Genomic DNA, 25,773 nt, shown 5'->3' with positions numbered 1-25,773 from the left:
TGACAAGCACATATTTAAGTTAACAGAATGAGCTATTTATCAGGCAATGTGTGCATGCCATGTACACCACTTTCAGTAAATTGACAAGTTACAAATTCATCTCAGATCTTACTGCTATTGCATGCAGTGCCACGTCTACATATTGGGATGAAAGGACCACTGTATTAATGGTGTCTGTTGCCAGAAAAAAGCCCATCAGTGTAGGATTAGGATCAGAGAGATGATTCGAGTCAAATACTGTACGGAGCTCTATGGAGCTCGTGGAATGAACTTTGAAAAAGCAGAAATACTAAGATGCTTAAAAGGAAAGAAAGAGCATAATTATACAATGAGGACTATTCACAATCTCTGGTAGCCGGCGAGCTGGAATCATTGACCCACCCTCTTCAGGGAATTCATTCTTCTGATACTAATTATTAGATCTACAAAATCTTAACTAGCAATTAATTACATCCATAAAAATAAAAGTAGTATAATTAGATGTATCTCAATTTGATATAGGTACTTTTAATTTGCTCTGTTATCATCAGTAGCAACAGATGCCAGTTCTTGCTATCCATTTGGAGCTAAAATAAGTGGAATTAACTCATCTCTAGTGACTACTGAATTAAGTGTTGAAAGGTTGATTATTACAACTCATCATATCAGAAAAGGAAGCCTCACTGTATGGGAAAAGCAGCAATTTTAATTAGCCAACCAGAATAACACTTGCTATTCACCAACAACTTTTCCTTCAGCCCTGCTGAATACACGAAGAGCATCAAGGTCATACGTGGGACTGAAATCTTTTGGGTTGTTCCAAGCCTTTCTTTATTCAGACATAACTTTAGATGTTCTTCTGGAGTAAGGAAATTGTCCATTAGTTGGAGTGTGTAGTGCCCATGAAATGACCTTCACCAGTGCTGTAGTTACACCTCGGAAATAATTCCTGTAGGAGATAAGAATAGCAGTGGGCTTCCCCATATTCAGAATTACATGACATTTATTTCCTCACCTTCACTGTATTTGACTCCTTTGAAGTTAAATCTAAGCTTTCTTTTTTTCTATCTTCAAAAGAAGAATGAACAAAGCATTTAAAATTTCTTTTAAAAACTTGAAGATAGTGACAATATCTAAATCTGCAGCATGCACTTTTAAGTTCGTGAGTATTCAATAAAATAATGACTCCTGTATAAATAATTTATTCAACTTGTTACTGAGGAATGATTTTTTTCATTATTATCAATACGAGTTAAGCTGCAAATAGTTTTTTTTTTTCTAAAAACAGATGGAAATAAATCTGTTTCAAATAGTTGTGTTTTTATGGGGTGTCATGTTTTTACAGAAAATAATGTAATATAAAAACTAAGGTGATTTCAAAATAATACATTTCTGAATAACAAAATAGAACTGTTCCATGATGCATTATTTTTTTCTGAAAGAAGAATACATTTTGTCTCCCACTGTTTTAAACTGTACTTTTTGGAACAGAAAAATCAAACACTGTGTTTCCTTGGAATTTACTGCATAAATTCATAGTTCAATCAAAACTTTATTCCCTGTGAGAAACAGTGGATGAAGAATAATAGAAATTTTTTTTTCCCCCAGGAAGTCCATATCATTATTGTGTATATACTACTTTTGTTGGTTTTAGTGAAAAGTAAGAGGAGGAAAGAGAGAACAGGAGACTTTCTCTCACTCTAGAAGCAGTTAAGAAAACATGTGTTTGCTATGCCAGTGTGCCAGAGAGGTACAGCAATCGACGGCCTGGAACCTTCACATGAGAAATGCACTTCCACATGGACAGAGCAGCGCTGCCGTGGGAAGCAGTTTCACAGCATGACTTCTCCTTTTGCTCAAAGCTTTCCTGCAGCATGTGGTGGCATCCCACAAGAAATCCTGTCTAGCACTGATGAAATCCCTACTGTGGGAATACAGTTCCCTGTGTCTCAGTTCAACATTTGCTCTGCTGCCCGGATAGCAGTTGGCCACCAGGGATTTCAGCTGTGAATCTGCTGGAGGTGTCGCACACAGTACTGCACAGACACTCGTGTGTTTCTTTCAACTCTGCTCATTAAAATGAGTGTAACAGTATCTGCTGTTACATACCAGCATTTTTTGTCACCAGACTAAGGTCTGGTCCAGCTGTCCAGTGAATGGTGTGGAGTTTGGGCAGTATATAACTTGTGGGGTGAAAGCCAAGGAATAAAACCCTCAAATTATGGACTGGAAGACAAAGAAAACCAAGTAACTTGTAAATCTCTTCTACCAATTAGACGCCATCCATTGTAGTTTTCCAAAGTACTTTTTGATTCAGAAGTGATGTGCTCTGGATTGGCGCTTGCTCCCATGCCTTGTCGGATAGCTGTTGTTCAGAGGTACAGCAGAATACAACTGTGGATACTATGGAGAGATACTGCCCTGTTTTAACTACAGATTATTATTTTTTAATTCACACATATTAACTAGGTTTCCTATTTTAAGCATAAACTCCTCTCATTTTTCTGTATGTCATCTGCCCAAATCAGTAACTAACCCTTAAAATCCTGTTATTGTTTCATACTGTTGATTCATTAACAGCTGAAGTGAGTTTGGTTAGGAATACATCTCTGGATGGTTTCTATGGCAGCCTATTCCACAGTCCCGCTTTTAATGCCTTTCAAAGTAAGACTGTAGATTTAGAAAATCCATTTATAAACATTTTCAGAGATTTAGTAGCAACAGCTAACAACTTCACAAATCCTTTTAAAATGTACTATTAAACAGACATTATATGGGGTGACTGGCTTCTTAAGTTTGAGTAAAATATATAGAGAATATTAGTATTATTTCAGTTTAAAAGTTGTTATCGCAGGCATTTCAGAGTCATTCAAGATACACCGGGGTCTGTGTATGAATTAAGCAGGTTCTTCAGTTCTCTGTAGTAGTATGTACAAGGCGCCTAATAAAAGTCATCCACAATGGTTTATCCATAATGTTAGTAAAATCAACTGGTATAAAAGCAGGTTCTGTTTCTGATACCAGAAGTGTTTTCCCTTATTCCAGATGTGATGTGTTTCCAGGATTTCTGAAGGTACATTTGAATGATGTACATTATAAATAGGGGTTTGGGACATCACAGCTGAACAAACTATCCCAGATCTCACTTAATATTTCCATTGATACTCCAATCAGTTGGACCATCAGTAGGAATGATAGAATTGGTAACACTGGGGAGAAATGCAGCTGTAATACCGGACTGTTTGGCAGACCTACACACGCCAACAGACTACTATGCAAGTAGTTCTTTAGCTCTCTATCTTCTTGAAGAGCTGCAGAAAATCAGACATTTCCCAGAAGAGGCTTTTTCTTTCAAGGACCTTAAGAAACTATGTTCCAGTTAAGCTTTTCTAGTAGTAGAAAACATTTTGCCTGTAATTAGGTGTATTTTATTAGTAAGATCAAAAGTCTAGATCTCATTAGCAGAAGACTTTTATAAATCTGAAAGAATGTGTGGAAACATAAATGCTCATTCATACATGAGTATCTCATCAAAATGCCCTAATGTATGTGCTAATTCTTCAGAAAGTTCTCTTCTGCAAATATATTCACTTTTGGGTAAAAACCTGTTGTTTCTAGTTAGAATAAAGGTTTAGGGGAGTGTAAACAACTTCGTGCAATGGGAATCAAAGTCTAGGCTTCCAAAAGAGGTAAAGATTTGTTATCATATTTTATTTTATATCTCTACCTGAAAGAGTGGAAATCCATGGAAGAGCAACACTGGTTGTCTACAGCATGTATAGAAAATAATCTTGGACCTTATTAGTTACTTATTAGCTTTACAAGTTCCTAATTAACCCCCCCAAACCCCCTACTTCCTACCACTACAACCTACCATCCATTTATCACCAGATTTTCAAATTTCCATTCTCAAATGTTTCTTTAGAGCAGTTTACTGCTTACTTTCCTAAATGTTTGGAAAGCTGATATAGTGTTTTAGTTTTATAATAAGCATGAAAGATATTGGGATATACTGCAGGGGTGTTTGCTAGGACATTAACATGTTTTATGAAGAAAATCTCAGTGTCTTTCAGAGCTTCATGGCTGGTTCTAATTCTTAATTGGAAAAAAAAAAACCACACAAACAAACAAACAAACTTACTTTTGAGACAATAATGTGGAATCCAGAATGATTCATAACTTCATAACTGGTTTTCCTTCTCTTCATCTTCTCAGTTTTTGAGCACTGGAAATCAGATTCCTTCAGTACTTGGCTAACCCCTGTACTATCTACGCTTCCAAATGCCAGAATATTCATAATTTCCCAATTTTGTATTTTCCAGGAATTATGTAGAATATATTTTAAGTGTTCATGATATCTGTATTAGCAACAGCTTTTCTGATTGTTTTTACAAGTATATTCTGCAATATTCCATGCCCAACTTGACACAAAGTATTCACACTTCTGTATTACTAGCTTTTATCTCTGAAGTCTGTTGTTAAAAGATACTCTTGGCAAAGGTAATGAAAAAAAGACATTTTATTTGCTCAGATGCCATGTTGGCAATGAAACTTGCATAGCTGGGCTTAATGCTGGGTCAGAGTTGTTCTTAAAAGAAAGTACTCTGCAGACTTTATTCACCAGCAGCAGGAAAGTGATCCAATTCGTGCTGGGCTTACCAGGCAGTGAGTCCCTTACGTCTGTGGGGGGAACACCCAGTGTATCAGTGCCTGTCACAGCATAAAAGTGCCATGGAAAAATCCTTGCATGGTATACTGGGTAGCTCTGGATATGTCACAGTTTATTTTAAATAAATGTCTTCAACTATCTGTCTCAGCCTAAAGCTCTTGTGCTGCATTTCTTCTCTGGGTGTCTTGCTGGTTCCAGTGGTCCTCTCATAATTAACCGAATAAATAAACAAATAACCTTCCTACCAGCAGTCCTCAGCTAGAATTACTGTCATTCCCATCTCCTGATTTTACTTTGCTGTTCAGCTTCAATGTGACTTAATTTTTAAAATGCATAAATTATCTTTGGGCTGTTTTTATGCACATTGTACAGTGTCTGTCACATTGCACAAAAGCAAGAGAACAAATAGAATATACCCAGGCTGTGTGTAATCAGAAGCTACTGAATGCATATTGAATCTAAAAAAAAGTATTTGAAATGATATAGGCATCTGGAGTGTAATAATGCTGCTAAGCACCAGACAGGAGCTTATCTAGCTTATCTAGTTCGTATGTCTCAAGTTCTGAAAAAGTGAAAATCTAAAGAACCACAGGCTGAATGCATATTCTTTCCATAAAGGACATGCTTATCTGTTACTATGTGCATTGTAGATCTCAAGTCGGGGAAGTCACTGCCTCTGTTTTACACTATAAAATATAAAATGTATTATCATGAGAATCGTGGTATTATAGAACGTGGGAACTGCCACCTAGTACACAGTCCCTTAAGACTGCTTTTCACAATCTTACATTTTACTTCTTCAGGAAAAATAAAAATGTAACAAACAGTGTCATTAATCCCAAGGTATATTAGAAACTGTTAAAAATATGAGTCAGGCTTTTTGTTTTTTGTTGTTTTTTTTTTAAGGGTTTCTTTTGATATAACCCAAATTTCAGTGGACACTGGATTAAGCCATGTAGTTAATCCATTATTTCTGCTAATACCAGTGGATACTGATGATGCACAGGGACTGGAAAACTTCCTTTTAATTCACATGAATTAAACACCCAGAAATGAAACTATCAATTCTGTGATGAAGTATGGGTTAATGCTTTTCCCTTTCTATTAAAATTTGGTCAGAAAATCCTGGAGATCTTAAAAGCACACTGTTTCTTCCAAATAGTGTCTGGTTTTTCTCTCTGTGTATGGGTAACATTGCAAATAATGCTGCAGTCTCAAAACTCAGCAACTGCTAAATCCCTGGCTTTGCCTCACTGTAGATCATTTAGCACCTTTGCTAGTGGTGTTTGAGTTGATTAACCTGGAGGTCTTTTTCAGGATCACATTTGCCAACAACCTGCTTATTAATGCAGTTTGAAGCTATTACCCCTGATAAATATTTTCAGGAATCTAGAATTCATTCTTCTGCTTCTGCAGTTATTTTTATAGGGATGCATCAGAGAAATTGCTGGTATTGCATACTTAGAAAGAAAAATCTTTTCCTCTTCATGACCCTTGGCAAGAAGGGGCTTGTGCACTTGCGGTTTATGTTGTTGTTATGGGAAGTATCATAAACACTAGAAGCTTCCTGCTTTGTAGTACATCTAAAATCACTGTACTTGAAAATTATGATTATTACTCTCTTCAGCTGGGAATTCAGTAGATCAAGACAAATTTTGGTGTTTTCCTGTTTAATGCAGTTAGTAATTTGACAAGACAGGTATAATTTCCCATACATTTCAGTTCCTCACAGTAATAGTATCCCAGAGTAATTTGGCAAAAAAACAAAAGAGCTAATTAAACATTGCTGAATTTTTCTAAGGCAAAGCGTATACAAGGTCGTACCAAGGGCTCAGCTGAAGTTTATTAAAGATTAGCAGTCTGTTTCTGCAGGAGGGATCCCTCCAGCTACTGTAATGTATGACAGCCTGGCGTACTGCTTTCCACAACAAGCTGTTGTACAGAGCAGAATTACAGAACAAATTTTCAGTAGAATGCCTAATGAAAGGACTTTACATATTAAAGATTTTTTTTTTCTCATTATGTTTGTTATATTTGGTACGAATAAGCAGACTAAGACCCTACTTACTTCCATACCTTTAGAAAGTAAATCTAGGAGTAGACTGTTACGCAAAAAGGGTTTGGCTATTACTGTGCCTTTCATTTACACTAAATCCTTGTGGCAAAGACACACCTTTGCTTTTGTATATACCTCGTGCAATAGGAACCAATCTGTGAATCCAAATGCAAATCAGGTAAATAACTGTGAAGTTGTTTGGATAGTGGTGTGCCATGTTTGCCCTTAACTTGCAATTAAAAAATGTATAATATAAATATTTATAATACACCTATAAGCTTGGAGCATTGAAACCTGTGTGCAAAATCTGTAAGAAGGTATTGGACCATGGAGAGACTAAGGCCTTTACTTCTACTCTCCTGATTATCACATAGACTCTACAGGAACACTACTCATGCAATATTGTTCTTGTAATGCTGCCAAAGACTGTAAAATACAGATTATTTACTGTGCAAAGATGAAGTGTTCTTGGAAATGTGTCTATCGTACTAAGCACAGAACATCCTTTCTGAGTCTTTCCTGTCAGAGTTTTTGGATTTTTAACTAACATTCTTATTCCTATGCTGGCACGTAAATAAATTTCCCTCTTTTCCTACCATGCGTAAATACATGGAGTTAGCAATAAAAGGAATACTGAGAAAGCACCTTTCCTACTTTTGAAAGTAGCAGAGCTGGACAGAGACTGTGAAGACTCAGTGCTTCTAAGAAGTAGAAATATTTTCAAAGTCAAACTAAGCACCTTGTTCCCAAGTGAGCACTAATAATATTTTAATTATGTACTTGAATGCTAAGATTTAAAGGGAGATATATCAATTCCTAGTTTTCTCCTACCTGTACAAACTGGTGTGGAGCTTTCCAACCCTGGAGTTCTTCCAGAGTTAATAGCTCTATAGTTTTTTAGTAATAGTGGGAATCTGAACTGAACACTACATAAACTGACCATTTTTTTCAATCTGCACTAGCAGTCATCATAAAGCTTCTATGTTAAATGTTATTTGTTGTTCCCCAAGCTCATATAAACAGTATTTCAAAAATAGGTTTTTGCTATTAAATTAACACACTCCTGGTCTTATTCATTGTAAAGATTTCTTAGGTGTCTAAATTTATACCCTCAGGTGCCTTATACTCAGTTAAAAGAAAAATGGTGTTTTAAGGCTATTTATGTAAACAGCACCTAGTTCCTCTCCAGAAATGTAGCACCATCATATAACATAACATTGAGTATGGAAAGCCTGCAATGAGGTATGGTGAACCACCAGGTTTCCCCTGTACAAGAGAAGAAGAAAAAAGCTGCAAAGGCAAAGGCTCTTCTTTTTAAAGATCTGCCATATAGCTTAAATATCTCTAAACTGTAGCAACTATCAATCTTGAAGTTGTAAATCCAGACAAAGTAGTTGCTCAGTGAATGACCTTAATACTGCTTTTGAGAGCAAATTGATGAACAATGCAAACGGTGCTCAGGAAATCAAAGGTAACTATCAGCCCAGGTTTTGTAGACCAAGCTCCTGTAATTTCTAAGGTACCTAACATTATGTGACAGCACTCGCTTTTATGGACTGGTCATGTTTACTTGCAAGCTACTCCTTTTGTGTCTTCTGTTCCACAGTAACAATAGATTGCGTTTCTTATAAATATGCATGGTGCAGATATCCCTTGCTGGTTTTGATCCTGCAAGATCTAAAAGTATCATGTTCTTTCATTATGGAATTCAAAGATTATTTTTTCACATGTTACCATGGTAACAAAATGGTAACTGGGTTCCTATTTTCATTTTACATTAATAAAAAGCTAAATATTATAAGCAGTAGCAAGTGTGTCCTATTAAGCCTTGATGCTGTATAACAAAAGGTGTTGTGTTTCTGTAAAAATATGAGGCTTGGAATTAATCCTTTAAGTCTTGAATCACCATAGCTTTTAGACCTGCTTATCTGTCTATATGAATATAGTTAAAGACAAAATATCTTAAGAACAGTAACTCTACATTAATTTAAATGCAAGGAAAAAGAAAAAAATGCCTTTGGTCTACAAGATTCCTATATATAGACCTCAATGTTCAGACCCTTGATGGGTGTTTAAGATTCTCCACTAACTGCCTCCCAGTCTGCAAATCTGCACATTGCAAACCCTATGGTGCTTACAGAAAGGTATAAAGGATGGCAGGAGTATTAATAGCAGCAACTCCGTTTCTCCAGGGTGAAGGAGTAAAAGAAGCAATAACTATTGATTATTCCATTAGCCAGGGAATTGCTTTAACCATTTGCAAGATCTCAGGTCCTCCGGGCTGAGGGATTGAGAACAGATGCAGGAGGGAAATGGGACTCAGTAAGTTTTTATCAAGAGTAATGAAGTTCTGGTGGGGGTGGAAACTGCTGTACCTGGGGTAAAAGTCACCCTGAACACATGCAACTAGTGATCATGATTTGCTCTTTTCTCCTTTTTGTGAAGGAAGTGGAAGTGAGTAGTTGACATCTTATAGGAAACCCTCCGTATATAATACAATGCAGAGCTCTTGGAGTGATTATAAGAAAAGAAGGTGGAATGTTCTGTGTTACCATCTCAGTGACAGTTCCATCTCCTGGCGTTGTAGGACAGAGACCGCAATTACAAGCAGAAATGGGAAAAAAATTTCTACAAAATCTGCTTCTCCTTAGAAATGTTCATTTGTGTAATTTGCCCATTTCAGTTCAACTTTCAGGACAAAGGATTCCTCTTCTCCATGCTGGAATATCTTAGTGGAGCCATGGGTTGCAAGAGAAATGGAGAAAGGAAAACATACTGTAGAATTACCAGTAGCTGTTTAGTCACCTAGGAAAATCAGTGGGAAAACGACGTTCAGGCAGACTAAAATAAGAAGCTGCTGTGTACAGTAGCACACTGGCAATTTTAAAGTGGAGTTCTGGATATTTTGGTTTTGCCACAAAAATCCATTAGTTTCATCTTGAAGCAAAATAGGAACTATTTGAAATCTCAGAGTGTTACAGAACAAGATAGTGATGACATCTGCAGCTCTGAATACAGGGCTCTCGTGGCTACCTTACATGTGGGGGTAAGTGATGTGCAATTCAACTGGAGAACAGACACGCTAGAGTTAAGCTGTGTGTTAAGGATACAGGATTAGTCTCTAATTGGACCGTGTGTGTAATTGGAAATAGGGGAAGCAGATTAGACAGAATATTCAATTCATAGTGCAGGGCATATGCAAACATTATCATATATGTACTATATCCTGAAGAATGTGACTAGGTCACATAAGGGCAGAAAGATCAGGTCTTTAGCTTTCACTTTAAAATAGGAATTCAGAATCCAAAATTTAGTCCATTGCACTTTTCTAAGCAATTTGGCTAAAGGCTGTGACCAAAGTAGGAAAACACAGGGATAACTGAATGTTGGACCTCCAACAAAGTGTTGGACCTCCTGTGAGACGTTGCAGTCATCCCTGATTGTTAACGACTGGTGAATGTACGCATGTATTAATACTTAATATCATAAAATCATTTAAAATTTAGATTGGGAGGGGGCTCATTGGGGGATTGTCTGGTCCAACTTCCCTCTCAAAGCAGGGTTTACTGCCACATTTTATGTAACTTGTATTTTTGTTTGAATGATAAACTTCTGGTAATCCTAATTTGGCTACATAAAAAAACACTGACTCAACAGTAAACTAGAGGTACTAATCTAATATGCTGGCTTCTTCTCTGTGCCATGTGTAGGAATTACATAGCCTTGATTTGCCCAGGTGTTTTATGAGGAAGATACAGTTCCTATCAATAGACTTTGGGAGTGAAAAATTTCTCAGGAGAGAGCATGCAGATCAAACATCTGATGCCTGTGCTGTTAGCAGAGCTCACAGGAGCTCCAGGGCTTGCCAGAATCCCTATGCTTCTGCACAGTTCTCGCAAAGGGCTGGAGTTCTTTGACAATGCTGCTGCATCCTCAGGAGTCAGATATTCCATGGGGAGTAAATTCAACATCCAAGTGTTATGCCATTCTTGAAACACGGTAGTAATAATCCAAAGAAACCCGTTTATGGAAATATTAAATTCCCAGAAATAAACAGCCAAATAAGATGAGTTTTTTGTTTTAAATGTTGAGATGAAAAGTGAATTGGAATCAGACAAACGAGGAAAAATCTCTTACAGATTTATCAAAACTTATTCCGGATGTTAGCTACTTAAATATTAGCTTCTCAGGCTCATTCAGTCTATGCCATAGACATTCAGGCAGCCTGTGTGGAGGGAAAGGTGTCTGTGACAAGCGGGCTGGATAACCTAAGACACCATTATGTCTCTTATCTCCACTGACAGCAAGGAGTTTGGACAACCCTGAAGGTCATCCAGTGCTTTGGCAAAGCTGAGCACTGGCCAGCATGGGATGTTTCAAACACTGAGACTGAGGAGGTCCTAAAACTCTTCCATTTCCAAATGGACTTTTGAGACTGACTGACTGGTTTCAGTCGAAGTAGGGATAGCCTGACTACAGTAAACTGGACCATTAAGAAATTAGGTCAAATTCAGATGCTTCCCTGCTAACATCTCAACTTCTGCTAGCTAAGCCGAGTCACTTCTCAGCATGTATGAAATACTGTCTGTCGGTGTTTATGGAGTTCCGCCATCCAGAGATGACAGTAGAGGCAATAACTAAATATAAGCATTTTTGCAGTTTGACAGCACGGTTAGCGGGTGATTTGAATCACTCAGTCCCTTAAGCCTAACCATTTATTAAGTCCACTTATAGCCGTGAAACAAGCAATGTGAATATAACCCTTACAGATTTACTTACAGATTTATTCTTTTATACGCTAAATAAATGTTTAAAAGATCATGAAGCAGACCAATTGTAGAACAAGACTTTGTCTAAAGCCATAGAAAACACACACTGAAGATTTGTGTTACCTCTGAATATCATGTGCCTGGTGTCACTGAGGGTCTTTCTAGTAACAGAAAAAGAGTAGCAGCAGTATGATACATTTTCATTAGTGAGAATAAATAATATGGATCCAAAGAACATCTGGCATGATCTTAAACATGTATCTTGTATACCTCCGTCAGTTTCAGATGTAGCCACGTGGTTTTGAAAGACCCGCTCATTAGGAGGATGTACTATAGAATATGTTGTATAAATGGTTTACTTTGTAAAGTCTCCAAAAGTTTCAAAAAGATCCTTCTACATTTAGGTCATGTGCTTGATGGTGTGTCTTTTCTCTTATTAATAGGCACCACAAGGCCACATAAGGAGGGGGAAGTCCCTGGTGTGGACTATATTTTCATCACTGTTGAAGATTTTATGGAATTGGAGAAAAGTGGTGCTCTCTTAGAAAGTGGAACATATGAAGGTAAGCATGCTTTTACTCCTAATGGCTCTCATGTTTCCTGTTCATTTTTCTAATTTGTTGGAATTGCAGTGGGACATCCCAATACAAATGTGTCATTGCTACTGTTACCAGAGATTTGTGAAGAGCCACATGGCAATTATGAATTTATTTTTTTTGTATGTAAAAGCAAAATGCAGATGGGTTCATTGTAATTTTAGTATATAATGCTGGTTAAGAGAAACAGGATAAAACGCTACGCTTACAGGAAAGAAACAGTTCTTTATGCCAAATATTTGAGGACTGCTTTTCTAACATAGGACAAACAAACTATAAAAGAGAAATGAGCTGTAAGGCTGACACTTCTCCTTTGCATGTGTGATCCTGCAACTACCAATCTATATCAGAGGTTGAAACCTCACTGTTTAAGTAAAACAGGAAGAATTTGCTATATCATGTCTTATGGGCTTTGTGAAGTTATTGAAAAGAACTCATTAATTTTGTAGTATGACAGAGGGATAGGAACTATCCTAATGACTGTATTAGAAAATGTCTGTATATGGGGCAAAGAGCCAGAAGCTTAATGCAGAACAGTGCTTTCCAGGAGAACTGATGATTCATCTGATTTTAAACCTTTTCCAAAACACAGCCATCCTGAAAGTGAAACTACTATAAATGGAAGGGCAGTTATGTAGCAGAGCATTTTAATAAAACCATAATAATGGTATACTATAAACCAGATGCTACTCAGAGACACATTAGTAGTTAAGACAACTGAGTAACGGATAGGTCTTTTTACTGTGATCTTCAAAATGACAGGGAACCCTTTACATGAAAAATATGACCCATACATATGAGAATACCTGGGTGAGTAGAACAATTTACAGGAGCAGCCCCATATTTTTACCTTGTAGCAAAAGAAGCAATGAAGACCTTTTTGTCCTGACTTTGTCCCTGTCAGGGAAAGCATCTGAAGATAAATAAGAAGCTATTCACCCCAAAGAAAATCATTAGCTGTGTTATAAATAGCAGGAAAGAAGGTAATCCTTTCTCACCTAATCAGCACAAAGTACCCATTGGAAAGTAAATAAATTTTCATTAAGAGTAATACCAATACAGAACTTGTAACAAATATTTCCATTAAAGGAGGTCAAATAAAGGAAAATGTGTTGTCTTTTCCTTTTCTACTTTTTTCCCCACTGTCAGACACCTAATGGTAGAGGTTACCTAAACATTACTACACCACCACAATTTTACATTTATCACAGATTCATTAAATAACAAGCCTTTCTTGAAGTACCTTTTTGTTACCTTAGGTGTTTGAAACTAACATTAAAGGAGCTTAAGCGTAGCGCGAGTCTGTCATTGCTTGACCATATAATTTCATTAGTTTGTAGCAAGTTTGTAGAGGTTGAACTGCTAGGTTAAATTAATTCACAGTGCTCTTCTGTCCCTTGAGGGATACTGAGAGGTGTCTTGTAACACCAACTACCAGAGCTGAGTGGACAGCAAGGTGAAATATTGGTTGGAGGAGTCTGCGTAACTTCTTAAACTGGCTGAGGACCTAGCTGAAGAGAGGTCCAAAGTCGTGACTAGGCAATGTCTGTTATGTCTTTCGCTGATCGCATATGACAAGTTCACTTAAACCAAGAAATCAGAAACTAAACGCAAAACAATATAGCCTCAACTGACCAATTTCTGTATAAATCCTCACTTTGATTCCCAGGTTTCCTCATCACCAGATGTGCATTCCAACCCATAATAGGTAGTATATAATCTGTCTGTGTATTATGGCAAATACTAGGTAAAGCATTAGAAAATATACCTAGTTCACACACACTTTTTCTCCTGTTCTCATAAAAAGACTTTTGGACACAATCTTGCAAAGTTACACTCCACCCCCCCACCCCACCCCTCACCCCCCACAGTTTCCTGATTAATTCCTCATGGCTGTGGACCTTCCTCAGGGAAGGATTTTGCTAATCATTCCAGCACAAGTTTTCCTAAGCACATTAAGTCTGCAGTAATTAAGTTTACTGGTGACAATTATACCAACCAGAGAAAAGAAATTTTCAATTCCCTCCACTAAGAGAAGTTGATTTTTGAATTCTTTCATAGATCAAGCACCTTACGTGAGCATGCATGTTCTGGGAGATTAATTTTCTCTCCTTATCAACACTGGTTTTCAGGCCTCTGAAACAAATCAGCCTTCTTTTAATGAATCTCAATGTTAATAGATTGGTTTGCAGATTCCTTTATTTTTTTCTTTTTTTGTCTTGAAAAAATAGTTCTGTATTTAGTTAAGTTTCTGTAGCTGAGCTGAGTTGGTCTGTGCTGACAGCCACTATCTGCCAGTTTGTCTCTGTGAGAAAAATGTTTTGAAGAAGGGATTTCTCATTTAGTTGAGATAAAAAGACAGACTGTGTATGCATGTTGTTTTTCACCACTTCTTGGCTAGAAAGTTTGATTCAGTCAATTTACTTTCTACTGTATCAATTCCAAAGAGAATCAGAAACATCTAGGTAAACCACAGGAGGAGGAGGCCAAGTGGAGATTTACCTGACACTGAGTCTTTGTATTGTTCATTAAAGTACTCAGTATTGTTGGAAGGGGAGAGATTTTCTCACAGTGATGAGAAAACCAGTGTAAACAATCAGAAACTTTTTGTTCTGGTGCAAGCAAATAACCGATGTGATTCCAACCTGGACAGGTTATAATCTAAAAGGGAAACCAGTATATATATTCTTAGAAAAGTAGAGTTCTATAGTTCTTTTATTTTAAATCACACATTGTTTCCTGAGTTTTAAAATAGATTTGTAAGTTATAAAAGCTTGAGAATTAAAAATAGGATCTGTGACCTTCTTACTGCTTAGGTTTTGAATACTCCTGCCTTTGTCTACCACTTTTACGACAACTGTGAATGACTATAGTATTCCCAAGTGCTTTAGAAAAGCAACAGTATGATCATGGTACAAACTCAACAAATCTTTTTTTTACCAGTTTTGCAAATATGAAAATATTTGGTTTCAGTAGGACCAAATCTGTTAGTATTTTGACCTTTTCCATTTCTGCCTTTTTGAGCAACTGCTGGAAAGACCAAGCCATGTTTATAGATGTGAATTATTTTAAACATACATAATGATACATGAGCAGTTGATGCACTTTTTGCATCTTGCCTATGGTAAAGGTCAATGGCAATCTAGGTGGCACTATTCAATGCAGAATGAGAGAAAGAAGAATACAGGGCTCAATTCCACTCTCACTCAGATTAACAGTAAATCACGTTAACTTCAGTGCAATTGTCAGTGAGTTCTGAATTTCTAATAGAATTTCAGTGAATTCCACCAACTCATTGCTATTTGAGGCAAGGAGTATTTGCCTGAAGCACACCAAACTCATTTATTTGGAGTTCTTTGTATAATAGTGCAGCCAAATACTAAAGGTTTTGTTTTGTTTCTTTTTAGCAGAATCCCAATTTACTGTACTGAATAAAGAAATTCTGATTTGGCCCAGAATGATAACTTCTTTGGCAATAACACTTGTTTCCAACACAGATATTGGGGTAAGGTAAAATAAACCCATACTTCTGCACCAGAGGAGGACGTGTTCCTGTGCAGAGTGAAAGCCACCTGCCACTGTTCTGCAGATTCATGTAGCACAGGAGGATGTGCCCCAGCAAAATAATACACATCGCTTTTCCAGTTTCTGGAATGAAGTTCATAGGTGGTCCTTGAATTGGCACAGTATGCGCAAATCTATAAAATGCAGAATAACCAAGCTGTGATGAACAGTCAAACTGTGTATATGTGTGTGCTGTCTTTTATAACTTCTCCAATAGGAGAGTTGGCTCGGTATACTGTCATCTCTCCGATATGTCAAAACTTGTATGGAGACTTCATGGATCACTGAATTCAAAGGCTGTTCCCATCCCTTTATTAGATCAGCAAAATTTCTTAGCCAGTGCAGCATATCAGTAGACCGAAAGTGTATTTGAAAAGTATATTGTTTAAGAATGCCAATGCTTATAAGCAGAAATGTAGCAGCTTCGATATGATTTCCAAAACCCAGATATGTTAGGGCACACAATTGAAGGTTATGGTAAGATAGACATCATTATCAAGTATTAATGTAAGAGTAATGCATGCTATGGGCAGAATTGCCCTTTAAAAAGTAACATATGTAGTAGCGGTACCAGAAATAACAGGAATTGTTCAGTGTATAAATGCTGTAAGAAAAAGAGGCATGTTTGTTGATGATCTGCAAGGACATAGATGTATTTCAAATACAGAAAAGCAAGAAGGATTTTAGCAGTGTGGAAATCTATGAGAAATGCAGACATAAAAAAAGCTTGTTCACAACTGTTAAAGATGTGGCAAAATTATGAAAATAAATTAATTCAGCCGGTATACCTATGAATAATGTAGTAAGAAGAACTCTCTTTTTTCTGTCAAAATTTGTTCACCTCTGAAGAGCAGCAAAACAGTTGTTTTGTAGAATACATCTTATTTTCTATTGATATAAGAACAGTCCTTAATCTATCCCGTGAAAAAACAATTACTTTCGTTATTGTGCTATTAATTTTGTTCCAAAGCCACTTTTTACAGTATGTTTGATTATTGGGAATTACCTTTCAAATTTATTCACTGGTAAAAATTCAAAGCTCACTGAAGCTATTTAACCACTTATGTGATCATGGACTTCCCTTAGCCCCGCTGAACTCCATGGTAAAATTCCAGCTGGCTTAAATACAGACAGAATTTCACCCCTGTATTTTTTTACTGATGGAGTATTATTTGGCAGAAGGCTGAATATTAGCTGGAATTCCCTTAATATTCCAGAACTCTTTCATTATTCTTTTCTTTAAAAAAAAAAAAAAAAAAAAAAAAGGCTGAATACATCCCATTGGCAGAACCTTAGTGTTATTACTTGTTTATTTGAGGACACGAAATTTACAGTTGTTTTAGGAACAGTTTTAAGGGGTCAGCTTACATGTGCTCAGTTGAGTCACCACTATGATGAGCTCCCATGGGAAAGTGGATGTGGGCTGGAGCTGAGGTCTTGCCTGTGACTCTTACCACACACTGGCATGTAAGCAACACCAGGAGGGGATCTGATTCCATTCATCTGGCGAGAGTCCTCATACCCAAGAAGACGTTAAGTTTTACATAGGCTTTCATTCCATCTCTTAAGCTAAATTTAGCCTAAAACCTTCTAAACGATCTCAACCCTTCTGTTCAGCAAATGCGTTTTCAATTAACATTTCATTTTACTATCTGTAAATTTAAAATATGAGTTAAGGACTGTTCCATGTAGGCAATGGAGTTTTTAATTACTGGATTGTGGTGATAATGGTTTTATAAAGAGGTGGTGTTTGATTCCTGTAGTTTTGATTCAATTCTTCCATGTAAAAACTGTTAAGGAATTGAAAATTCCACCCACTTGCTGTATGCAGCATTCCCTTATGAGCAGGACATCCTGAGCACTCTACAGCAGAGGGATACAAAGGAAATGAATCAAAATAAAGATAATAAAATACTACCCTCCTAAGACAGTAGTTAATGACATATTCTGGGTTAAAATGGCTAACAAAGGAATCATGATGGTGGGTACATACAGATAAAAATAAAAGTAGTCCTTCAAAAGCCATGTCTTTTAACAGTGGAAAGTGTTTTCAAGGGCATAGACAAATGAAATGAGATACTTTATACTAAAGATCACATTCCTGTTGAAAGTGCCTCTTGAAGTGGTAGATCCCATACCAATATGATGTCCACTTCTCCACTATTCAGAGAGCATGTAAAAGTGGATATACTGACACTTAGGTCAAAAAACAGGAGAAGAAACCTTAAATACAGGCAGTGACTTGATGGTCTTTTTGAGTTCTTGTACTTGTTCTATATTGGTAAGTTTTGTTTGTTTTGTAATAAGGGCTTTGTTGTGTTCCCTCCCTTACCCTTGGGGCAGAGGAGGATGTTGAGTCTCATCATTAAATATGAAATGCAAAAAATGTAAATGCTCAGAAGCTCAAAAATGTAATGCCAGTGGATATATCAACATACATAAGGAATCCTGTCTACATTTGTTAGTGCATTTTAAGGCATGAAATACCACATTTACTTCTTTTTTATAGGTGGTTTTTTTGTCATTTTCTTAGGGAAGTAATAAGGAATGAATCAGAACCTAACAAATATTATTTCATTTTTGTATGAAAAACAGCTGCTTTTTAAAATTATACTGTTTCAATATAAAAAGTGACTTTCATAACTTCTACAGTGCCTTTTTAAGCTTCCTGAAATGTAGGATTAGTGCTACATTTAGCCTTCCTCTGTGTTCTGAATTGGAGGCTGCATACATGCTCATTATTTAAAAAATTGGTATTCCTGGTGTGTGGTTGCTTCTATCTCATGAATCAGGCTTCTGTGTTAGCTAGCATCCAGAGACAGGGACATGGGTAACATCAAAACACAAACTGCTGTGGTCCTGTCCTTCCTACAGCTTGGGCGTTTCTCCCTTTTCTGCAACAAGGCTTATGGTCGGAGTCTTCCCTGCCCCATGTGGGTTCTGCAGCAGGTCACCACTCTCCACAGCAGACTGGGGACACTCAACCAAGCTGGTGGTTGGGGAAAGCTTACAGATACCTGAGGCTGCAGGCCATGTCGATAGGCGAATACTATTGAAGATATGGTCAGTTTTGGCCTACTGCAAGGACGTAAGCAGTAAGAAAATATGACATCCAGATGTTCATCATAGTGTAGCATGAAAAAGTGGCACCTGGGCCATGTGTGTCAGTACAGGTCAAACCCATGCTCACAGGCTTCCAGGAAATAGAAGCTTATGTGACTCAAGTTTTATGCATGAAATCAGAAGGGTGAGACCATTCTGCCTTTAAACAGACAGCACCCTGATGCAAATATGTGATGGCTTTTCCATCCTGTGCTCTTCCAGTGAAATCGAAGAGATCACTGGCTTCCCCTTGGCTTCTCACAGAGTTCAGCTGAAAGAAAACCAACAGCCACTGCAATTGTCTCTGTCTCCAGGAACCTCTTTCTGCTCCATCCCCTGCCCAGTGGATGGTTGTACCAAGGGTGGCCATGGATAGACTAGACCTGTACGTGGGTTCAGTAGGCTGTGAGTGGGATGCACTTGACTGAGCTGTGATGCAGTCAGCTGCTAGACTGAGCTCCCAGACTGTCCTGTCAGACAGCTCTGCTGCCTAAGTAGAGGGTGCTGGGTGGCCAGAGCAGTGTTTCTGGCTACCCCAGTGGGCTGGCTAGTGCGCTCCCTGTCAATATGCAGTGCTTCTTTCAACCAGTTGTGTCAGACATAAGGTCAGAGACTAGCTACTGTCACATATGGCTTGGTGGAAACCGTAACTCTGCTGACTTGTGCTGCGTACCTCAGCAGAAGTGTGCATGGACATTCAATTAATCTGATTTGTGTTCTGTTGAGATTCTGTGGCTACCACAAGCAGCAACTTACTGTCAGCTCAAAGTTGCTTTAAATTCCATCAGCTGGTAATTTTCCATTGGAAATCAGATGGATCTATGTTCCCCAGGCACACAACGCTTTTCTTTGCTCATACCCAGAATGTAGAGCAGGTCCAGGTGCCACAGACCACACATTTTATGGGTCTGCATGCTCCAGAAACCCTTTCTGCTCAAACAGGCTCACTGAAACAACTGCCAGAGTACTTTCTTTTGTATCAAAACTAGATCACCACCAAGAGGATCTTAGCTGCAGAAAAATCAAGAAATAGCCTTTGCCTTCATGCTTTTTTCTTAGCTGGGTTGCTTGTGTGTCAGCTTAGCCCAGACCTACATAAACCTGCCCTATTCTTTACAATTCTGTGCAGTCACTACCAGAAAGGTATTAACAAACTGAAGTGTCCAGACAAAAGTAATGCAAATTACCAGGAGAGCCATAGGGAATAAATTTAGAGAACTCCTCAGACAGGGCTTTGTTGAGTAATGATTGAGAAGCTCGGAGAATTTAAAATGTGTGAACCCAGTGGATGAATAAAGATAATTCAAAGTTTGGCAAATTAAGTAACCAGGGCTAATGCGATGAATCTGGAAAAGATGAACATTTGGATTTAATATTGAGAACAAATTTCCTCATACTGATGTGATTTAAGTGTTAGAATCACCTCCAGAGGTGGAGATCCAAGTTTTATCTCTTACAAAGTTTAAAAGTTGTTATTAGTAGAAATACTCTTGCACTAGTAGAGGGAGTAATTAAAGGCTGTAGTATAGTACTGTCTGCTTCAGTATAGTATTTATTAATGCTGTCTATGTGACACATTAGGTTTTGACTGTGGGCTTTTTTTATAAAACAGATCACAACTGGTTAATGTGCACATTTTGGATACATTTTCTAACTGAACTGCAGTATGTGTTGCGCTGTTTTAGTTTAAATGCAGACTGTATTAGACATACACTGTCAAACTCTGTACAGCCCAAGCTATCAGGCTATCACACTGATAAGGCACGTTTATCTGTAGTTATTACAAAAGTTGTTAAAGAATTTAACATCTTAAATTGCAAATCACAATAATGTGTCATTGCTCTGGAGAAACGCTTAGCTACATTGCTCAGTTAGAAATCTCCGCTTTTTAATGCATTGCTGGAAAAACACAGTATTTGTTATATCCAGTTTACATGCAGTTATTATTATGTCTTTATGAAGCTCCTCTGGATTTTATATCTCTTGGATACTACACATGCATATTTGTGATTTTCCTTATTATTTGGCTTCAGATGAGAACTGAACCTTCCTTCTGGCAGCAAAGAGTATTCTGCTAAATACCATAAACTGCAGTGCAAAAAGTGTTTGGGAGGTTCTTCTTAAGACACATGCAGAAAATCCCCATTGCTACAAGTCCTTTCACTTTGCCCACTTAAGAAATTTCTAAAAATATTGAAGTTTTATTTTCTAAAGACAAGGTATACTGAAGCTTCCATAATACCTTCCTGTTAACATTTTCCTATGAATCAAAGGATTTTTCATTTATGAGTATGTTCCTTAGGTCCTCCTTGCCTTTTTTGAAGATAGTTTTAACAAAACTGCCTTCTCTAGTCTTTGCTCCCTAATCACCACAGCTTTCCAAATGTGATACAGAATGGTCCCAAAATAACATGAAGCCAGCTTCCCAGCATTCAGGTGCATCCTATCCAGTTCTATGGACTTTCACATGTCCAGCTGATCTAATTAGTAGTACCTCACTTGATCGTTCTGTACCATGTAGGTAGTACCTGTCTCTGCCTGTCTTTACTACTAAGCAAAGACCTGAAAGGCCTGGGAGTGAGCAGCTGACTTTGCCAGTAAAGGCTGAGGGAGTGAGGACATCAAGTCCTTCACCAAGTTATCCTTCTCCATGCTGTCTGTCAATTGGCCAACTACTCCATCGGGCAGCAGGCCCAGCGTCTTCCTTTTGCTGCTGCTGTGGAAGCCCTTCCTGTTGCCCTTGATGTCCTTCAGCAATTTCAACTCTAGCTTTTCTTTGGCCTTCCTAATTCTGCCCTGTGTATGCAGGAAACACATCTCTGTTTCTCCTTGGTTGCCTGTCCATACTTCTGCCTTCCTGACAGACCTATAGCGAGGAGTTCCCTGGGAGCAAAACTGAGCCTTTGAGTCTTCCCTTGTTTGCACAATGTTCCATAAAACCAGAACAAGGCTTCTCTATACTAGCAAGGAGTGGGTTGTTTCTGTATTCCAGTTCTTGCAGCAGAAATTGTTTTGCAGCCAGACGTTAAAAAATTCCTTTTTATGGCCTTGGGATGAGTTGAGGGTTTTTTTTGAAATCTCGCTTGGGTTACTCTGCTTCAATAGCAAAGTATTCTAGGACTTCGCAGTGCTTCATGCAACCCAGGTCATGGCTGCTGTGGTGGGCTCCAGACATGTGACTAAGTGTGCATCCTGCTGCCTGCTGGCATGAAACAAGGGAACGGGCTGCTTCTTGTCAAGGTGACCTTCAGGATAATGAAAGACATTGAGAGAAGTAGGTTGTGCCAAGTATGGAATAATGCAGTGTAAGTGTGGGAAGAGGGCCTGGATTCATATGGTTAATTGAAAAGATGGAATCAGCTAGTGATACAGCTTGTTCTGCAATAGAGTTACATTACTTCCCCAGTGAGCTAATTAAAACAAGATAAAAGACCAACAAAATCCAAGCACTAAGAGAAGTGTTTGTGTTTCAAAGCAAAGCAGTTTCTGATTAAAAACAAAACAAAGCAAAAAACCCTAAAGATATTAAAAACAAACAAACAAAACCTTTCAAGTGTAGGGAAATCCGTATATTGGGTTTACACCGTTTTCAAAAATAATTACTCTATGTTTTACCTTGTATAAATGAAAGAATAAATAGATCTACAGGGTTTTTTGGCCAATGGAATGTTCCCCTTGTATTTCCAGTAAAAGCAGTGGAGAAACAATCAGAAATCAAGGTCAAATATGCTGCTACAGAGTGGAATATTGTAGCCCGGTTGATGACCTACAGTTATTTTATGTCACGCGTACAGGAAAAAAATAGCCAATGACATAGAATAAGCTTTAGAAGATCCTACTGATGCAGAAAAAACCTACTCTAGCATAAGGAAAATGCAATATATTCAGTGCACTGGCACTGAAAGTGATGCAGGAGAGGTGCCACAGCATCTGCAAACTGGGTGACTTTTCAGGATTTAAATTTATCTTTCCTAGATTCGTTTAAGTGTAAGTCTAAGCTGCCTCAGTCATCACCAGGAAGAGATAGGATGCGACTTAGCCATGACCACAGCTTGTTGATATCTGACCTAGTTTAGAGCATCCTCAAGGCTGCTGAAGATCAGAGGAATGCAAAGACAAAAATCTTGCTTTGATCTTAGTTCACCCCCAAATTATGTTACATTCTCTATCACTGAATTCAGGACTCCAGGAGAAAAATCTACAATAAAAATAAAAATCTTTAAGTCCTTCTGAGTTGCACAGCGATGTGCCTGATAAGAATAATGAACCTTAAGACTGGTGATTGAGAATCAAATACCCTTTCTGTCCATGGATAGACACATTTACAGGGTCCTCCACAGACATTAAGGTTGCTTGTAGGGGAATGGTACATGTTTTTTGTCTGTTCTGTGCATGTGAATGATCTCCCCTAATAATCACAGAGGTTACAGGAGCTTGAAATGTAAGAACCAAACTGATTTTATTTCTTGTTCCTCTTTGTATTTACGTGGTGTCAGAGAGCCCCAGGCATAGACCAGGAAACACTGGCTAGGTGCTGCAGCAGCAGAGTAAAAAAGAGAACCCTTTCCCTCAGGAATTTACAATTGCAGCATGAGATGAAGGACAATAGATGAAAGCAGGCAGTAGGGAAAGCAGCTAAATGTCAAGCAATGGGTCTCCACAGACCAGTGATTTGATTGCTGTCACAGCTGTACATAGGAACACTTAGAGAGAGAGATTTAAGATGTGTGAAACGGGGAAAGAGAAGTATTGAAGAGCCAATGGGCACAAACAGAAACATGGGTACCATCTGAATATCGGAAAACACGTCTTTACTGTGAGAGTGACCAAGCAGCTGCAACAGGTTGCCCAGAGAGATTGTAGAGTCTCCATCTTTGGATATATTCAAAAGCTGTGTGGACATGGTCCTGGGCAACGTGCTCCAGGTGACCCTCCTTGAGCAGGGAGGTTGGATGAGATGACCTCTGGAGATCCCTTCCAATTTCAGGTGTTCTGTCATTCTTTGAAATCATAAAGTTGGTGACATCAGTGTGGATATAATGTCAGGAGCAAGGGGGAGATACAAAGAGATTTTGTAAGAGGTGGTGGTAACAAGAACGGTGAAAGCAAATACTGAGTTGAGTGAGGAGTTATGCAGCTGAGAAGGTGGAGCTAGCATAGAAAATAAGTGAAGAAGAGAGAAGAGGTGGGTGCTGTGATGAATAGAAGGGTGTCAAAATTAGCCAAAAGTGGCAGAATGAATGTTTAAAGGGTAGGCAAATACAGTGATGACTGAATGGCTCTTGTGACTAGGAGTGCAGTGTCCTCTTACTCTAAGGAGGTGGAATGTCCCATCACTGGGAATGGTGTAGCTCACAGCTGCCTTCTTGCCATCTTACAAGAAATAGATTAGTTTAACCATTTAACATAGAAGCTGAACGGTTTCACAGCTTAAAGCTTCACTGGGAGAGGTAATTCCCACCTAAAAAACTTTAAAGCACAGCTTCTGGTATGGAACAATGTTATTGTCAGCATTTTTAACAAATCCCGTTGAAAAGAATTATAGTCAGCCTGGTTCATAATAACTCCAAAAGAATTATTCTAAAGCAACCTAGTTTACCTTTTCTATATTACAGTAGGCTGCACAGTCTGCATGCTATCACGAAATATCCCATTAACAGTTTTCTACGACAAGGTTTTGAAAGACTTTTATACAGAGGCAAGGGGGAAGGTGCGAGTATTTCCTCCTCCCTTGGCCACTATGTGCAAGTCCTGTTAGACCCTGCTGCAGAGGACGCGGGCTGTGGAGAAGACCCTGCACGAGCACTGTTGTGAGGAGCTCTTCACTAGCTACGGGTAGACAAAGAACGTGCCAAGGGGAGCAGTATCCTCCTTCACCAAGCTGACACTTAGGATATGTCAGTCAGAAGTTTTCTGTACGAGTTATACCTAGTCAAAGCCCATGGCTGTTGTAACTTCATAATTGAGAGTCTGTTTAGAAAAATTCTGCCTGATCTCCCTGTGGAGATTTCGGTTGCAAGTAGTTGTGTTTGTTGGTAATCCCTAGCACACCTTCCACTGTCATATTTTTCCCAGCTGTATTTGGATGCTGGTCTGCCGAGCATCAAAACTCTGCAGCTAAAAGAAACAGAAACAAAATCTCCTGTAGGCTGCTGGAATAGTTATTTTTGGAAAACCTTTACTTCTCTGTCTGAGACAGGATAAAAAACCTGAGATCAATGAAAATTCAAATGAAAACTCTGACTGATTCAGCTATAAAAAATATGAAAGGAGGCAGATGTATGAAGATGTGCATGATTATATGCTTAGCTGGAAAGAGAAAGGAAGCAAATTGAAGTGATAGAACCGAATACTCCCTGTAACACTATTTAACAAATTTCTCTCATAACCTCACCTGGCAGCGCCTTTGCAGTATCAACCCCCAGCCTTTGCTGCCTCATTGCAGCCCCCACATCGAAGAGTTACAGTCAGTGTCAGGGTGGGTTCTTCTAGCTAATGGAAGAACCTAGCGATGAAGAGACTACGCTTGTCTGATTAGGGTAAAGATACTGCTTTGCCATCCATAGGTGGGATGAGGCTGTTGCCTTTTCCTTACTGACACTATACTGAAGGGTAAGGTAGGAACCTCTAACAGGAACACAGCCAACAGGAGGTGCTTTGTGTCACGAGAAGGCTAAGCTGATTACAGCTTGGTAACCCTCTTGCCTCCACTCTTTAGTGCAAACCCAGAGAAGCAAGGAGAAATATTTTTTTTTAGGGGCTGTGAGGTGAAAGGTTGGCGTTATCTTTTACATTGAGACTTAGATTGAACCAGATGGAACAGATCCTGCATCTGTGACCTACTGGGCTTTAAGCAGCCTCTACCTACATTCTGTATGGGTTTTTTGTTTTTATCAATTATGAGTAGTTTAATGTGTCCTAAACTATTTTTGACTCTTGGTACTAGTGATTTTGTCAGTGAAAGTCACACAGGGGAAAAAAGTAAGTCACTCCAGGCATAAGATTAAAGGATGATGTCTTAGGAAAACCACCCTGGTT

The 25,773-nt window shown here is 38.3% G+C and overlaps 1 protein-coding gene across 10 annotated transcripts in view; it reads left to right on the top strand.

Annotated features, from left to right (window-relative positions):
• MAGI2 (membrane associated guanylate kinase, WW and PDZ domain containing 2) overlaps nucleotides 1-25,773 on the top strand; it is a 755,449-nt gene that overhangs the window by 435,867 nt on the left and 293,809 nt on the right. For all 10 annotated transcript variants that reach the window (XM_037389565.1, XM_037389568.1, XM_037389566.1 and 7 more), the window contains one exon: nucleotides 11,917-12,036. In XM_037389565.1, coding sequence (XP_037245462.1) covers nucleotides 11,917-12,036 — 120 coding nt within the window. The remainder of the gene's footprint in view (nucleotides 1-11,916; nucleotides 12,037-25,773) is intronic.

This window comes from Falco rusticolus, chromosome 5, assembly GCF_015220075.1.
Source record: "Falco rusticolus isolate bFalRus1 chromosome 5, bFalRus1.pri, whole genome shotgun sequence".
NCBI lineage: Eukaryota > Metazoa > Chordata > Aves > Falconiformes > Falconidae > Falco > Falco rusticolus.
The sequence above is the reverse complement of the archived record's forward strand: the minus strand, read 5'-3'. Positions and strand labels throughout refer to the sequence as shown.